The sequence below is a fragment of the Podarcis bocagei genome, assembly GCF_964188305.1.
Source record: "Podarcis bocagei genome assembly, chromosome: 3".
Lineage (NCBI taxonomy): Eukaryota > Metazoa > Chordata > Lepidosauria > Squamata > Lacertidae > Podarcis > Podarcis bocagei.
In genome coordinates this window covers 59,037,933-59,056,620 of record NC_138127.1, presented here as the reverse complement: position 1 = coordinate 59,056,620, position 18,688 = coordinate 59,037,933, and the positions used below count along the sequence as shown (strand labels likewise).

The window sequence follows — 18,688 nt, the reverse complement described above, 5'->3', positions numbered from 1 at the left end:
GGCTTGAACCTCCCTGGTTTTAGGCTCAGGAGCATTCTGGCCTCATCACAAATCTCATGCCAATACAAATGAACATTAATTACATATTAATATAAAAAGCCAAAATCATTTTTTAAAGCTCTGGACATTTAAAACACCTATATTTTCCTGCTCTTCTAAGCATCCAGATTGCGCCCCCTAGCCACGGACAATTTAGCTCTTCTTTCTGCCTCTCCCCCACCCCCACCCCCCATTCAATTCACCCTCTATTTAAAACCATTTCTTATGAGGCAATAATCAATATATTTATGGACTTATATATTTTGCTGGTTTTGCGCGCCACCCCCCCCCCATCGCCTGTGCCCCTGGCGGGGGCCACCTCACCACCCCTAGCCACAGCCCTGCTTCTAAGGACCTCAGAGTCGTACATACGTTATTGATGTCTGTTTTATAATCCTGTTGTGAGGAAGATTATGGTGAGAGATTAAACCCTGGGCTAGTCTGCTTAAATCTCTTACAGGTTCACAAATCAATAAGGGAATATTAGCTGTTCATTTTATGTGTGCCTATCACTGTAATAATCTGCTGTCACTCAGAAGACAAAATAATGACTAAGTCTTAACCTTGCAAGAGATATGGTAACCTGTTGTGGTTATTTGTTAGCAGAAAATTGCCTGCACTTAAATTGTCACTATAGAAATTAGGTTTTGCTAGACTGTTAATAATCTTTAGCTTCCTTGCTGTTAAATGCCTGTCTTTTGGAGAGTGTTGAAATAGTACTTCTAATGCACTTCTGCAAAAATTCAATAAAATCCCATTTTTTAAGGAAAAAATCATTTTCTTCTTCATTAAATGTTTAGGTGCATCGCTGTTGAAATAAACTGAGATATTACCATAATATGTGGTTTAAGAAACTTCCTGATGGAAGAGTCTGTCTCTAAAATACAGTTTTAATCGAACTGAAGTACCATGAACGGCAGTGATGGAAACATGTTAATAACATGTTAATAACATAATATATTTAATAGATGTATTTCTTCTCTGTTTTGAACTGTAAAACTTGTATAAGAAGCCTCCTCAATTAAATGCAGCCTGGTTTGGCTGCAAAAAACAGTTTGTTTCTGGAGTACTGAAAGACACACAAAGCTCTCAAGATGTTTTGAACAATATCATTATTCTGATTCTGGTACTCTACAAGCAGAAAATATGAGACAGCCAAACGCAGAGGTGCAGGATGAGTAAAGGTACGTATATAGTTAAGACTTCTCATGCTAGTGATGGGCAACCAGTGACCATTGGACTACAACTCCCATCATCCCTGACCATTGGCTATGCTGGCTGAGGCTAGTGGGAGCTGGAGTGCAACAACATCTGGAGGGCGCCATGCTGGTGGCAGCTTCTGTAATTGTCCAGCTGCGTCAAGACAACAGAATAAGATGGTATAACATTTTCTTACTCCTGAGGAAGATTAGAATTAAAATTTGTTGGACATTTCACATGCTTTAAGAAAATGCCTTTTAATGATATATTCAGGTTTGTATATAGAAACAAAATTGCAGAGATAACTATGGCCAAAATATTGCTGCAAATCATTCCACAACTGGAGCGAGTTAAAGTAGTGTGCTATGTCAGGAAAAAGGAGATCACCTACAATAACAAAACAAAAACCCTTGTAGTGTGTATAATATTCTGTAAGCAGATACAGTCATACCTTGAGTTACAGACGCTTCAGGCTGCATGTTTTCGGGTTACGGACGCGCCAAAACCCGGAAGTACTGGAATGGGTTACTTCTGGGTTTCGGTGCTTGCGCATGTGCAGAAGCACTAAATCACACTTTGTGCATGCACTGAAGTGCCAAATCGCAACCCGCACATGCGTAGACATGGCGCTGCGGGTTGCGAACACTGTGGATTGCGAACGTGCCTCCCACACGGATCACGTTTGCAACCCAAGCATCCACTGTACAGTCAAACCTTGGTTCCTAAATGACTCTGTTTTGGCTCCCAAATGCCGAACCCCCGGATGTAAATGCTCCAGTTTTTGAACATTTTTCGGAAGTCAAACGTCCAACGTGGCTTCTGCTTGAGTGCAGAAAGCTCTTGCAACCAATCGGAAGCCGCACCTCAGTTTTCAAACATTTCGGAAGCCAAACGGGCTTCCAGAACAGATTATGTTTGACAACCGAGGTTTGTACAATAGAAAGTAGTGGTACAAGTAAGTGGAAGTAAATATTGTTGCCATATTCCTAGCTGCTCCAGGCTGTCCCTGTTGTTTGTCAGAGTGAGGTGTCCATCTCAGGCAACAGTTTATTGCAGGCGGGGGGGGGGGGAGAGCAGGTAATGGCAGTGAGGTGTTGGTGGCTGTGGCAGTATGTGCTGTGGGACCTGCTTATTGCTCTCAGGTGTCCCTGTGTTGAAGTAACATTCAGCTGTTAGTCCAGTAGATGGAAATGGGTGAGGTGCAATCTAGTCTATCAACTTTGGTCAGCCTTACAAGAAGGTATCCTTCAGCCCACCTGCACACATATACACAGCTTAGTATAATGTAGAAGAGGGAGACTTGGGACCCCTCTTGTCAATGGATCCTGTTTTTCTATTGAGTGTTTTTAAATTTTTTCTAGGTGTGGTTAAACTCTTGCATTCACAACTCCTAAGAGGCAAAAAAAAAAAACACCACCTGAATGGAGTCCTCAAGATTGTTTATTTTGAGCAGGGAGTCTTTGGTGTGACTTGTGTTAAACCCCTCAGGAGAGCAATAAATAAATAAATCTCCCTTTCTTAGGTATTTGCATTGGGGCAACAGAGAGAGGAAAATATGATACACTTTCTAAATGTACATTGCAAAGAGCTCTTAACCTCCTTTTTCCAGGTTCTTCATTTTTCTCTGTCGTATTAATTGCAACATTATTATTGCAATTTGTTCTTTGAAGCAATTTTCTGTGCTGGATCAGAGGATGCTGAGCTTGGCACCTACAATGCTTTCAGAGACGTTTTTCCTTGTAACAATTGGGAAATGCCAAAAATTCTCATGTTGCTTTCTTCTTTTGATCATTGACCTCATAACACACTCATCTGCTATGTTCCTGCTTGCTTTTCCTTGATGAAATTGCAATGTGTGATTTTTTTTAAAAAAAAGGTTTAAGCATATTTTAATTAGTCACATTATTGCACAGCAGTTCTCTTGCCACATGTGGGAGTGAAGGTATTGTCTTTTAAACACAATTATTTCAAAATTGCACATGAAACCACACTCTCTGAATGCAAACCTTTGGTGATGTGCTTTTAAAGTGTGTTTTGGGGAGAGAGAGAAAACCCACACATTTGCCTTTTAGGTTAGAAGCCCCTCTGTTCTAAACGTAATATTTGACAATAAATTGAGTGGGCACATATTCTCTTAATTATTCTGTTAATTATTCAAGGGTATTCATTGGCTCCCGCAAAGGGGAAGGAAGAGAAAAAAATTCTAAATGCATTTATTTTAATATTCACAAACACACAGACCTCCAGTTAGTCAACAAGAAGTTTAGAGCCAGTGTGGTGTAGTGGTTAAGAGCGGTAGTCTCGTAATCTGGGGAACTGGGTTCGTGTCTCCGCTCCTCCACATGCAGCTGCTGGGTGACCTTGGGCCAGTCACACTTATTTGAAGTCTCTCAGCCTCACTCACCTCACAGAGTGTTTGTTGTGGGGAAGGAAGGAAAAGGAGAATGTTAGCCGCTTTGAGACTCCCGAAGGGGAGTGAAAGGCGGGATATCAAATCCAAACTCCTCCTCTTCTCCTATTGACAATGGCTGCCACACTCAAACTGCCTGCACTTTCCTGGAGGGAGTGCCTTTCTGGGCCAGTGGACAGCTCAGATAAATTTTTTGCTTGTGATCACAAGTGAATGTTATTCAATGATAGAGCCAGTCACCAGAGTTTTGCAGTCTGTGAAACTACATAGATGCAATGGAACCTAAGGTCATATACAAGAGTTGCTAGGAATAATGGAAGAGCACAGGGAAACCAAACCTTTAGCATAAGAACAGAGAAGTGCAAGAAATTGGCAGAGGAAGTAGGCGTGGAGCATAAAATGCCTAGACAAACCAAACAACAGCAAAAAACAAAAACACGCCAATCATCCCAGCCAATCCACCAATGAGTTCAATCAGTGGTCAATCTACATTCCCTACCCCATGATACAACAATATCATATTGTGAGTTTTCTCACTTCTGTTCCTGTGGCAGCTGGTCACAGCATGATGGTGCCTCGTTGCACAGTAGACATACTACAATATATCTCTCATTCAGTCTTTCATTGGCTGAGTCTCTCATGGGTTGCTATATGAAGACCTTGAGGGAATTATTGTATCCAGAACTGCATAGGCACATTTTCCCTAGAGGTAGCAGCATTGCCCCTCAAAACGCTGCCATGATGGGAGAAGCTGGGGGTCAGAATCCAACAACATCTGGAAGGCCACAGGTTCATTTGTATCTTAACATTCCTTTAACAGAGCTTGATTATATAACAGTGCAGTTAATACAGTTGATTTCAGTAGCAACTGATGGAACATCCTTGTGAGCAACTGGGGAGGGTAATCGTAATTATTTTTTGTTATTTGTAGGGAAGGTAGGGGAATTCTGTTTCATGCTTTCTGACTTCTGAGTAAAACATTTATTACACTTTTTGTTTATATAGAAATGGAGCTCTGAAATATCGAAACAAGCTGAGATGTGGACCTGATTTGCTTCCTCTTGTCTAATATTTAGATATTCTTCACTGTAAGAAGCCCTGAAAAATGTCATTCTTATATCTACATATATAGAGGCATATTCAGAAACACAAGCACATTAAATAAGATTCCCTTCATTTTCTCCGGCTTTGCAGTGAGCCTCAGTGATCTCTCTGGATCTTCTGAAGGCTCCTAGGGCTGTGGAATTTTCAAGCACTGCTTTATTAAATGCCATAAGAAAAGCAAGTCTTTTCACTAATCTGGAGCTGTTTATACATTACTGCTTACTCTGCATTCAGTGTGCTCCTACTTCTAGTTTCTTAAGATGCATACACATAATGTTAGCCACAATCCGTTTTGATTCTTCAGTATGTTGAAAAATATGGCTGTTTGATGCACTTTTTTTCCTTGGGAGGCAGTGGAAGACAGGAGTGCCTGGTGTGCTCTGGTCCATGGGGTCACGAAGAGTTGGACACGACTAAATAACAACAGCTTCGGTCCACCTAGAAAACTTGAGCCACATTCACTTAGTACTTGAACCAAGTGTGTACATTTGAGACAGTTGCTATGCATGCACAGATGAATGCACATCCAACAATGATAGCTGTGGGAATAGGTGTTCTGGGGGGCTTGGAGAAACCAAACAGGTCATGTGCATTGGGTGAAGATATCCCTGTCCCCACACTGATGTGTACAACACCATGCCAATGCAATTTGAAATGAAGTGGAGGAGAGGGCAACCTCGCTGCATTTTAAGCTCCAATGCATACATAGTCTGAGTCTGGCTGAGTGCAGGTCTTCTATGATAACAAATGTGAAAGCTGTTGAAGAAGACAACTCAGCTGAAAAAATCCAACAAGCAGACATTTAAAACAATGATTACAACTGAATTAAAAAACAGAAATGTAGGTTCTTACTCAGAAATATTTTGCTTACTAAATTATAGCTTGGTGTTCTGTGATTCAGATGACTGTACAGTTAGTGTTACAATGGGGACAATTTTACCTGTTTCTCTGTAGTTTTTTTCATATTTAAGTCCAATGTTTCATCTGTTTTCTTGGACTTCCAGGACAGCATAATTCTGATAGTTTAAAAAATGAAAATCAGGACATTCTGTTCCTGGGTGCAATTATGTTTTAGATGCTTTTGTGTGAAAATAGCTGTGATCAACATTACTGTTATATAACAGGATTTGATGCATCTGAATATCACATTTCATTTAATCTGAGGGAGGGAATTACATTTTATAGCTATTGGGTATGAGAGTGACTGTTTTATAAGTGGGCTATAGATTAAGATATTAGCATACAATCCAAACTTATGGATGTGCATTACCTGATTTATTGCCCCACACCAAACTCCAATTCACTGAAGTTGTTATTTGCACATGTACAATGGCTGCCTGAAATGTACACACTGGCCACTGTTTTCTAATTGGATGGTAGCTGGACTGAGAGAAAGCACACCAAACAGGAGTATTTTCCAAGAAGCTACAGGATACAGATGGATTGTGGCAAACGTCATGAGTATTTGGCCTGCTTGAGACACAGCAAATGGTGATGTGTACACAGTCTAAGTGCCAGAGGTCAGTAGGGTCAAATAGCATGATCCAAACAGGCTAGTGACCAGGTTCTGGAGCAGGCAGGCAAAGATACAAAGGGCCAGAAGCAGATGATGTGATCTAATATGGGGTGCTGGTGTTTAAGTACTGGAGGGAACAGACAAGGGTGAGGTGAGCATCTGCTAGCACTTTCTTGCTCAGGAAAAGACATAATAAGGCTAGCAGGACCTCTGTTGGCTTCTGAAATTACCCAACTTCTGGGCTGACTTTCCTTCTCTCTATTACTGGTGGGGAATAGTGGTGCAGCAAAGCTCAGGTCTGCCTGTTTATCCTTCCCCAAGCTGTCAATAGTGATGCAGAGAGGAATGCACCCTGCTGCCAGATTCCCTAGTTTAAGCCTGCTGGCACCTTTCAATACATTTAGGGTTTCCAACTGACTACTTTTTAGCTACTTCAGCCTTTTCTTTTTAGCCAGTTGCTAGACAAGAAAGCTATTCATTTTAAAATATTTACCTTCATTTTAAATTATTTGAACTGTAGATGCACAATGTGCCTGGAGTGAGTGGAGTCTGACTATTTGATAGGCACAAGTCAGCAGCATTTAAAGCTATCTGTCCAGCAAGGCTCCCTGACATCCTCCCAGCTTAATCTAGTTGGGCTTGCCCAGCTGCCCGCCCCCACAACTGTGCCAACTGCAGGACTGGGGAAGTCAATAAGGCTCTCAGCAATGCAGTGCCCCCTCCCAGCTTAGCCTGGTTGCCCCAAGCACCATGCTGCCATGCACACTCCTCCCCAGATTGACCTTGCTTGCAATCAGAGAGGCATGGGAGGGCTGATAAAGCAACTCTTTACCAAACAAGTCTGTTGATCTGACCTGCTTGTCAACCTGTTTATGTATGCCCACATGTCCTGCCCCCAGATCTCTATGCCTCTCTACCTTTTAGGGTCTCTGCTCTTGTCTATCCCTGGGGCTGATTTTATTATTTGGCTGTGCCTCTTCCTTGCTGGCATTTAGGAGGCTGGTGAAGGCTGTTTTATTTCAGAGGGCATTTGGCTGAACTTCAGTTGAAATTCTAAGCTGTGGAAATGAAGGCTTTAATTCCCATTTGGTTGTTTATTTCATAGATTTTTTGTGATGGTTTTGCTTTTTGAATTTCTTTCAATAAATAGAGAACTATACAAATCAGCAACCTATACATTTAATAAATAGCCTAGAGTCTGGACAATGGTATGATCTGTGATGATGTGATACATTCAGACAGTTAGTATTGCTTGATGATAGGGGACTAATAAGGACATGCCAAGTATGAACAGATGCCTTTTGCAGTGGGTTCTGCCCTTGGAACCAACTCTGAGCCTGGCAAGCCCCATACTTGGACCTCCCTTAGAGCTTAAGAGTTGGCAATTCTATGAGATTTATTCTGGGGGAAATCAGTTCTAGGGGGAATTTATTCTGGAGTCCATTTGCTTAGAATTATGTCAGGGTTTGGCTATGACTTTCCAAGACTGGAGCAAAAGACCAGGCATTTTACTGAATAGAACAATTTTCAAGAGGGACATCTGGACTTTTCATTTTATTTACCAAAGACCTTTAAAATGTCCCTCTCTAGTCCATATGCACAATTGAATATGTTACAGATACTGTACAAGTTTACAGAAACAGATGAAGTATCAGCACATAGATAACAAATATGCTACTGATGACACATATTGGATGCTGCTAACAATGAAAAGTCATGGAGGAAACCATTATTTATGAATACTTAATTAAGCAGAAAGGCCATATAGTCACACAGCAATCCATACTAAAACATGTTATGGGAAATCAATGGGATTGTACATAACACAGCAGGCGATATCTGCAGCAATCTGCAGGGCCACTTCTGGTGGATGCTCTGCAAATGCAATTAACATACAAAAGGGCACTTACTGTGTTTGCAAGAGGAAATTACGGTACCCATTGTTACAAGCAAGTAAGCAAACTAAGCATAATGCTTTCTCAAAGCATCAAAATAGGTGTCAAATAGCAATTGCAACTAGGTTATGAAATCAAATTATGTTTTTTGGTTAACCCTAATGATGGTGCATAACTCATCTCCAGGTTGGGGTAGAATTGCAGCTTCCAGGTGATGGTGGGGAAGCTTTCCAGAGCAGGTACAGAATGTGTGGCCTTCTGTGAGACATTTTCTGGAGCTACATTAGAGGTTGACACGGTACAGCCCTGGTTACTCCACAGCTGTGCTACATTTTAGATGCCACAATCCATTCTAGAATTTTGTTGGAGTGAAACATATCAAATCTGTTCCAGTTATGCTTCCACATTTTTCTGGAATAGCTGTGCTTTGTTCACTCACTTTTTATGGGGCATCTACATGACATTATCACCAGATCACCATTCCCTTGTGCTTTCACTGTGGTTCCCATGTTTTTGCAGGCTGCAGAATATCAAACTCTGGGGCAAAATAACCAACTGGTAGTATAAACCCTCCTGCAGCTCAGTGGCAAAACACACATGCCATAGGTCACTATATTCTGCAGAAGAGCATATCTCCTTCAAGTCTCACAAATTTCAGAAGCCCACACCACAATAACTTGGAGCAGGGCTTTCAATGTGGCTCACTCTGTTCTATGGAAAAGCATTCCTGTTGATATAAACTGGTGCCCACTATCTGTACTTTCTGAAAACAACTGAAGACACTTTTGTTTCCAGCTGGGTGAAAAAAATCACCACCATTTTGCATTGTTTTTAAAACTATTTTTAGCTTTTTTATTGTGTTTGTAAATGCTTTTTAAAAACTGATTTACCAAAACACACTGCTTTTCCAGTTGGTAACATTTTAGCACCATGTTTGTTTGCTGTTTTTCATTTTGGCAGATCCTTAAATTAGCACTAAAACACTTTTAGCCAGCCTTTTAAATTTTTCATTACACAATAATACATAAATCAGAGGAGGCTAATGGGCAGTTCAAGAGCCTATTTGATACATCCAAACCACTTGAAAATGCTTACAAGACCCCCAACATTGTGGCAAATGTGTAACAACTTTTTTGTTTTTAAAAAACAAATTGCTCTGCAGTAACACAGAGTAATATACGTTTAGTAGCATTCCAGGGCAGGGTGGGATGTTTTTCTTGTCTTTGTTTTTGGAGAGCACGGACCACAACCACTTCATGCTTTCCAAATGACCTGGCTATGCCATGCCCTTTGAGGGTGGGTGGAACACAGCAGCATGGATGCTGTACATACACAATATGCTGAAGCATGGAAAGCCAAGTGCAATTTTGCATATACAGTAACTTTCAAATAGCAGTGCCTTATGAGAAGGACAGAGGAAGTGGTGTCCTCCTTCCAGTGGCAACATTGTGCTCATTGTGACAAGAATGGGATGGGGGGGCGGTGGCTGCAAGGTTGGGGGGCTAGGGGTTTCACACAACACACACCTGCAGGATTGCCACCACAGCCATTTATTTATTTATTTGCATTCATTGAGTTTACCATTGTAGAAGTCCAAAAGAGGCGTATCTCAACTTAATTTGAGCTTGATCTTATGCTACGTTATCAGCAATAATTTCAGTATTGGGCCTTATGAGTGGGGCTTAATCTCACAGAGCTGTTACGAAGTAGATTACCAAGCACTGAAAGTACTATATGCATATTTAACAATTGATAAGCATCATGTTGTTGGAAAGCCATCAGATACTCACCATAGCAGAAGGCTCAGCAGGTGGATGCCCAAACAACCAACAAAAATAAATGGAAAACAGAATACAAGATGATAATTGAGCAAATATCAAACAATGTGTTAGGGAAACTCTTGAAAATAATTTATCTGTAAAATGGGGAACTTATAGTATTTGTTGTTGTTGTTGTTGTTGTTGTTGTTGTTGTTGTTATTTAGGCTGCAAATGCTTCCCTCAGAAAGTAGGCACATTATGTTACGGTTCCTTGGATAGAAGGGTCAATAGGGAAATGCATATTTAATTAGCTATTCACTAACTTAAGAGTCACAGTGACACAGCAAAGCAGGGATGCACTTAATCCTTCCCTCCATCCTCTGCAATTGTCAGCAGCCAGTAAGTAATATAATCATGACATAAGCAAAGCCCTGGCTAACCTGTACATTGCTGTCTCAAGGGGAAACGCAGGAAAGAACAGAACGGAGAAGGCATCAATCATTTGTGCTTAAAATAAGCTGCTTCTGAAGTCATGAGAACTTTTAAAGTTCTAGCTCTCAGGGCAAGCAGAATCCTGATTTTGTAACACCAACATGGGCATAGCGAGAGAGGCCAGGGGGGCAGCTGTTCCCCCTAAATCAAGTAAATAAATAAAACTACTGAACTAAAAGTAGAAATAATCAGAATATTTGAAATCGAAATGCTCACTGACGTCACTTGGATGATTTTGTGGTGCATTCTAGAGAAACAACTGGCAATCTGACTAAATGGTAGGTGTGGCTTCCACAAACTGACCAATCGTGTCGCAGGTAGCTCGGTTCTAGAACAGAACAAGTGGGTGTCCTGACCCCCCCCAACATAAATCCTGGTCACGCCCATGTTTCACATGTCTGCACGAATTCTGGCATCCAAGTGTACCGTACTTTGTGGCTAAACAGATATCTGAAACTGTCCTTTCAATATCCAGAAACAATTTCTGCTGTACTCTGAGCCAGCTACCAAGAATAGATTAACTTCTATATTTTATCCGTATAAAACTGATCCCAGTGTAAGATCTGAAAGGCATGTGAAGTCACCACCTAGCTGAAGTTAATCAGGTTTTACCTGGCAAGAAGGGAGACCATCAAGGAATCGCAGGTAGGCTTTAGGGTCCCATGATGGAAGAAAGGCAGGATTTAAGTGGAAGAAAATGAGACATTTTTCATTAGGCATAGAGAAGCAACAAAATATTTGCTAAATAAAACAACTGGTGTCTCAGTGCCCTTGGGAAACGATTGCTAATTTGTCCTAGAATTATTACTGAAGAATAAGTGAACAATTGGTAATTGCCTTGCAGTTGTTTTGTCCTAATCTTTTAACAACTTGATTGGAGGTACTGCTGCAGTGCATACCAAGTGTTTATGAAGCACTACGGATTTTATTATGAGCTCAGCAAACTTGGTGGTTCTCTCTCCCCCCCCCCCATTTCACCTTATAAGTTATTTAGATGTTATAAACCTTTTTCAGCTTCCTTAAAAAGCACGGGAGATGTTCACAACTGCACAGCAGATGTATGGGTTAATTCTATTGCAAAGAGATAGGCCAACAAGGTTCGATCATTTAAAAACGCGTTGTTCAGGTTCTTTTAGCAACAATGATCTACAAAGATGCAGCTGATAACATTTGTTTTTTTTTTTTTTTAAATATTTTTATTGGGTTTTCACATTTTATATAAACACAAACAACACACCAAAACAAACATAAAAGACAACAAACATGAATAGTTCCCGAAAATCTTATTTTCTAACCCTAGTCCTTGACTTCCCCCCACCCCCTCCCCTGCATCCCTATTCCCAAACTTATGTCAGCAAGTTGGCATTTCTTCCATCTTAATATTAGTCCTTTTATAAAAAACAAAAGTAAATTTTCCCTAAGTTGGACCCCAATTCTCTTCCCTCGATTTCTCATTTTTTCTCACATAATTTTCTTAATACTAAACCCCCTGGTCTTGAGTGTTGTTTAAATTTGATACTTCCCTCCCTCCCCTCCCCGCTTTGCGTCCTTTCCCAAGACATGTCCAAATTAACAGTTTTTAGCCTGGATTCCGAATATCCGAGGCTCTCAATTCTCTTTTAGTCCCTCTCCGCCGGTTTTGTTGGTAGTCCTTTTTGTCTATCATCGAGTCTCGAAAGATTTCCTTAACAATCAATCCAGTCAGTCCATAGTCTCTTCCCATATTTAAAGGCAACTGCTGAGGAATTTCCACAAGGCCTAAGTCTTGCTGATAGTCAAAATCAAAGTCTATGTGGAGGCCCCAATTGTACTTCTTTATTTCGAGCTCCTGAATTCCATAAAGTCCCAGGGCCTCCACTTTCATCTTCTGTATCTTTCGTAGGCTTAGAGTGGATTTAATCCAATAGTCTCCTTGCTTGTGTTCTCCAGATGCCAGCTTCTGGTTAGTACTTTCCCAGATAACTTGTTCTCTTTCTTGTTTTGTCTTCTCCTCTTCTTTGTTTATTGTTTCAAATTCAGCTGTGGGTTCTTTCTCACTCAAGCCCTCATTACTTTCAGCAGAACTACTTGTTTCCAAATCCAAGGTCGTCAATTGTTTACTCATAGCTGTAGTCTGCTCCTGTAGGGTTCCCACCAGTGAGAACATTCTTTCGATTTCTCTCAGTATCTTTCCACCCACAGCCATTGTAATTCCACAGAATTCCCCCTAGAGGGAATCTGGTTACTGAGTAACCTTTTCTCCAACAATCCTCTGTCCTATTATTGTTTCTTTGTTTCTCAAAATTTTAGTTCAATTGTAACTCCTTTTAATCCGGAGAGGTCTTAAACAGCAATTTTTTTCACTATTAATAGTCCATTTGACAGCTTTTGACAGCTGTCAAATTCTGCTCCTCTATACAGGCTCCAAATCAGGTCGCTCCCGGGCCCGGGAGGGAGGGTTGTTTACCACAAAACAAAGACTCTTCCAACACTCCACTCTCCTGCTCAAATTTACCTTTCTAAATCTTGGAAGTTACTGTCTTTTTAAAACTCACCCTTTACAGGGTAGGCACTCCAGCTTAGTTCTTATTTCATTGCTCTGGATCGTCTGCAAGGGGGGGTGTGGGGACTTCCTTTTAGCACACCCCCCGGTCGTCTCAAATTCAAAAAGGTAGAAGTTTTAAAGTTCAGTTCCAAATTACTCACGGGTTCTTTTTTCAGTCCGAATTTCAAGGAAGGAAGTCAGCGCTCTCCAGTTATGGCTCGCGGCTTCGCTCAGCGGCGGTAGCGGTCGACTCTCAGTGCCACGCCGTCCCCTGTATCCCCTCCGTAGCCTTTAAAAAGGCTCATTGCGAATCAGGGGGGGCGCTTAAGGCACCCGCCGAGTCTTCAGTCCGCAGGCTTCCGCGCCTGCGGTTTTTAAGGGTCCCCGTGTCGCCGGCACGGCAAAGACCCATCCACCGCTGAGCCGATTCCCTCCGGAGCTCGGAGGGAATCCGCCATTTCCCGATCGCGCCAACCCGGAAGTCGATGCAGCTGATAACATTTGGCAGACCCTTTGATTGAACTCTAGTGACACTGGAATTGGTATTTACGGCAACTTCATGCAATCTTGCATAAATGGTGATATATACTACATTTTGGTCTATACTACAAATAGTGTAGAATACATCCCCCTGTAATATTGCTGGCTCAGACAGTTTGGGTGGGCATGGTGCCCTGTCCTTTAAATCATCTGCACCCAGCTGCAGGTCACATTTCTGTTCCATTACTGAAGGTTTGCATGCTCCCCCTCTATAGTGTTGGACTGCATTTTTCACTCCATTTCTTATTAAAGTGGAGCACAAAGTCCGTTTCTCTCCATGCAGTGATGGTTCCCACTGATGCATGGGGATTGGATACTGTTGGTACTGTAGCATCACTAGCGTGAGTATACGGTAATTGAAGGGAAACTAGAGGTGTGTGTATATATATAGAGAGAGAGAGAGAGGGGGGGGGGATGGCCTTGAGAGGAGTGCATAGACTCCCAGATAACAATAAAATTATTGTTATCATCATCATCACCACCATCATCATCAATATAATAATACAGAATATGGCAAATAAGATGGGGGAGATGAGAAATAAGCAGACCATCCGATGTAGCTGTTTGCTGATCTCAGTCTCCAAGGATGCAGGGCTTGTCTATGCGTATTGCCAGAACAGGGAAATATAACACACCACACGGCTCTCTCCCACCTCTGCAAAAGGACAGAAGCTGAGGGAATCACTGTTTAGTCTGGAGTCGACAGACTGTTTCGTGTTTGGGCTGCTTCTCCCTCCCCACTCCTTTTTATCTAGCTCTCCTGCAAATGCACGGAGGCTTTTGTCTGCCTCCTGCGTCCTGACACATTTGAAGCGAGCTTCCCTCCCTCCCTCCCTTCTCTTCCCTCGTCCGCCCCTCTCGCCCCCTTCTTCCCTCTCCGCAGTCAGCCCTGCGGCAGGCAGGGAAGGGGCTCCCGGCTTGGCCCTTCCGCCTTCCTCGGGGCGGGAAGCAGAGGCCCCGCGCGACGCCTCCCTGCAGCCCGGTGCGGCGGATGCAGCAGTTGCTATAGCAGCCTCCGCCTCGCGCGGCCGTCTCCTCGGGCTCAACTTTCACCCGCTTTTTTGTGTGAGAACGAATTGGGAGGGAAAACACACACGTAACGGTGGGTTGAGGGAGGAGAGAGAGAGAGACTGAGGTAAAACGTAGTGGAGTTGAAATGCTGCTAAGGAAGTTGTTCTCCTGCCAACAAAGTCAATTTGCAGCGCAGGGCTGTAATTACCGCCCCCCCCCCCCCGCGCGCTTCTCCTTCAGACGAGCGCTGTGAAGCAGAAGCAGCGGCAGCTCCTCACAGACTCTCCCCGGGCAGCTTAGCGGCTGTTCCAGAAACCATTGCTTAGAGAGCCCGCGTTCCCGCTCCCGCCCCGCCGCCAGGCGCCCTCAAGTGGAGAGGCGCTTTCCCTCGGGACTCCTCTCTTCTTCGGGAGCGGGCCATCTTCCTTCCCGCCTTTGCTTCTGCTTCCCCCTCGTCAAAGCTCCTCCAGCGCGCTCTCTCCCTTGCAGACAAGAGAAAAGTCCTCAGAGATGCCAATTGCCCATTTACTGGAGCTATGGAAAAAGATAGAAGTGGAAGTGGAGCCTATGGAAACGGAGGTGAGCAGCCTAAGGCAACCGAGCGCCATGCATGCAGGAGCAGGAGCAAAATGGGGCCAGGGACCCGTAGGAAGCTGGTTTCTCTCTTTGAGGGAACTTATTTGTGTGTGTAGTGGGGCGGCGGGGGGGGGGACTTCTCTGAGCCCAAGGGGAAAGAGTGAACACCTGTCTGGTCAGTCGGACTTTAAAGATGTGTTATCTATTCTTCCCTCCACTCTCTGCGTGACGTATGCAGAGCCACTTGTTGATACACTGCGAGAATGGGAAGGGAGCCTTGTGACTAGTTGTTCACAGGCACATGCGAGAAGCGGCTCAGATTTAAGGAACTGGCACGCGCTGTTTGCGAGCTTCTGGCCTCTGCAGTGCAGACAGGCAGCTTCAGCTTCGCAGGATTTCTGCATTAGTCCTCGGAGAAGGCGGGAAGCAGCGCGGGACCAGCCAGCCCTACGTGTGTGATTCCCAAAGTTGGTGCCTTGTGTTCATCCAGCACCAGAGACAGCTGCATATTGTTCCTCTAAGTTGCCTTTTTGTGTAGGGGCTTGCCTTTCCCTGCGACCACAAAGAGATAGCCCTTGCCTTAGTTAAGACTGAGCAACTCATAGGATAGCAAGGTTTCTGGCCCTTCAGGCAACTGTTTGGTGTAAAGTTGCCTGTACTGGGAATCAGGGACAGTTTGCATCTTTTCCTTTTGTTGTGTAGCACCACTAACAGGTGCATGGACAGTTGCCATGCATGTGTGCCCTCAGAATTACAAAGAGTTGTGATCGACCGTCTTCCTTAAGAGTAAATAACAGTGAACAGTAAATATCCAGACTTGATAGTTTAATTTCTTTCTTCAGCAAGTGTGTGTGTGTGTGTGTGTGTGTTGTCTTCTGTCACCCTCCACACACAAAGGAAGAACCTAGTGATTGGTTTTCTTTTTATGCCACTTGTTTGGGAGACTGCACTTCATTGGTGCCTCTCTGTCAAAATGCAATACATTCAGTTGCATGTCCTCATGACTGTTCAGTAGTTTATATGAAATTACCTGTTTCTCTGAGCTATCAGCATCACACAAAGCTACTTTGATGACCTGAAAGTTCCTTATCACAGAATGCTTTTTAAATGGGGTGAGTGTTAATACCTAAGAGTGCAACAAATTAATAATAATGGGGCTGCGTCTGATACCTGAACTTACAATAGGTGCTTGTTATCATGGGTAACAAGTTGACTATGCTACAGCATCTTTATTGTGTTTCTGCAGGCAGATATACTAGCTAAAATGCTCTGGAAGAGAGGTGGATGAATATAAATTTCTCATCCCTCTTATTTTGGTAGCAGCCATAGAGGACTTTACCAACTAACCTTGAGCTTGTAGATGTCACTGTTTGATGTATAAAGCAATTGTGCACAGCACAACTCTAGTGAGATTCTGACTGAGCAAGTGATCTCAAGACCACAATATTCCTACTCTACAGCAGTTCAGTGGAATATGATGGTAACACTGTAGAGAATACAGGACGGCAGCCTGAGTATTTCAGATTTTTTTTCTGCTTCAGTCATTCATACATTGAATGGTTGAAGTAGCCTTGTCACCACAGCATTAAAACATGTATGAAAATAAAGCAAACAGTAATTGGGCAGGAAAAAAAACCATTTTAAAAATAATGTTAACAAGCCTTCAGTATCTTGTGAATATCAGATACACAAAGCAGTGCCATTTAGCTTTTATAGGGTTTCAAAGGAACTGGTTTATGGGTGTCTGTGGACTTCAAGGTTCTTTGGCTGGGACTGTGAGCACCACCACACAATGCTGGCGGGTGCCATCTTTCATTCTGCTTCATCTTATTTATTTAAAATCACCATCTCTGACTCAAAAACATTAATGTAGTTACACCTCTTCTAAAATGGTACATAACACCTGCTGGCACTGCATGATGATGCATGTATGCATCATAGCAGACAGATACTACGTTAGAAGAGACATCCTGTCACGTGAAAGAAAAGGGATAATATCTTCTATTATGATGGCATTGGTTGTTTACAATTTTTTCAGCACTAACATTAAAATACTAGATTTAAAGCCACTCAAAAAAGGTTTAATCTGTTAATTTAATTCATTAATCAAATGTAGCATCCCTAGTCCTATATCCCTAGTGAGATATTGGATTCGATTGTTGGGTCAAGAATTTCCACAAATATAGAACTTTGGGGGTATAGTGTTGTTGTGTGTACTGCATGATCAAGGAAATCTGCAGTCCTGTTTTACAGGCAAGAATGAGACATGAATGGGGTATTAATTTTAACATCAGAATTCAGCTTCTACCATTATTCATATGATATAATACCTTCTAATGAGCTATACCTAAGCAACAGATGTGGCATTTAGGAGGTTTGTCCTTTTAAAACCCTAGCCCAAATGGTACGAGCTATGCTCAAAACTGGTTGTGTTTTATGTTCTCCCTCAGAGAAAGATTTTGTTGTTTTCCAGCTTTACAAAATACAGTCTGTCTTGATTTCAAGTCAACAAGATTATTCATAATCTTGTAATGTTAATTGAACAAGTCTGTTCTCGATTATTCACCCATACTTTTGCATCCCCCCCCCCCAGTAATTATTCCGACATAAGCATTCTTACTTAGGAAGCGATTCCCACCAAAAGGGATGAGACTTCACAGTAAACATGTTTTAAGACCTTTGGATGTTTCCATACAGGGGTTTAGCACTGTAAACAGGTTGTTGAGATATCACTAATTGATCATTGGTAAACAGTTTGGTTTATTTATTTATTTATTGGATTTTCACTGGAAAGGGTAGGTCTGAATTACATGTGGGTGAAAACATGGGCTGGCATTTTGACAACAGTGTTTTGTGGATGGATGCTGCAAAAAACGTGCATGTACACAGAATGCCCACCCCACAATAAATACCCATTTGGAAATACCCTTTGTATCTTTTCACTCATGCTGCTTTCTCTTTATTTTTATTTTTATCTCTTATCTTCCTTTGACTTGATTGGAATATTTTCTTAAATAAATACATAAATTACAGTCTCATGCACATAAAAACAAACCTCTATTCAGTACCTTATAATGTGCTTACAAAAGAAACAGGTGTAGATGTAATATTATACCATATCCAGGAGGCAAAGATTGTACACGTATCCCGACCCCTACAAAAAGTGTACACTCCACTAACGTTAGTTAATTCATTAATTATTCCATACATTCATTGCCTACCCTTCACAAATGATCCTACTGTGGATTACACTGTATTAAAACAGTACAACAGTAAAATACACCAAATACACAAATAATGAATCACTAAAACAACAGTAAAACTATTAAACCAGTAAAACTATTAAATAAGGATGAACAGTAATCAGACATTTTTAAAAGTCTGGATCAAAAACTATGCCCAAAGCTTCTTGGGTCTGGGGGCCACTGAGAAGACATAGGGCTACCTTATGTCTGGATCTTCCCGGACATTACTGGAATTTCAAAGGTGGATTTGATGTCTAGGGGGAATTTTCAAAAGGTAGCACTTTGTCCTGGATCTTAGGCAAGTCAATTGAAAAATCACATTTTTAGGGGTGTCCTGGTTGTTACTTTTTGAAATATGGCAACCCTGTCTTACATG

At 42.1% G+C, this 18,688-nt stretch overlaps 1 protein-coding gene across 2 annotated transcripts in view; it reads left to right on the top strand.

The window, feature by feature from the left end:
- The first annotated feature begins 14,387 nt into the window (after positions 1 to 14,387).
- Positions 14,388 to 18,688, top strand: part of RPS6KA2 (ribosomal protein S6 kinase A2) — a 196,359-nt gene continuing 192,058 nt past the window's right edge. The window contains exon 1 of one of the 2 annotated variants that reach the window (XR_014006469.1): positions 14,388 to 15,070. Coding sequence is in view for 1 of the 2 variants with exons in the window: in XM_081188222.1 (XP_081044348.1) it covers positions 15,002 to 15,070 (69 nt within the window). In the remaining variant the exon portion in view is untranslated. The remainder of the gene's footprint in view (positions 15,071 to 18,688) is intronic. The other variant, XM_081188222.1, reaches the window with a different exon arrangement.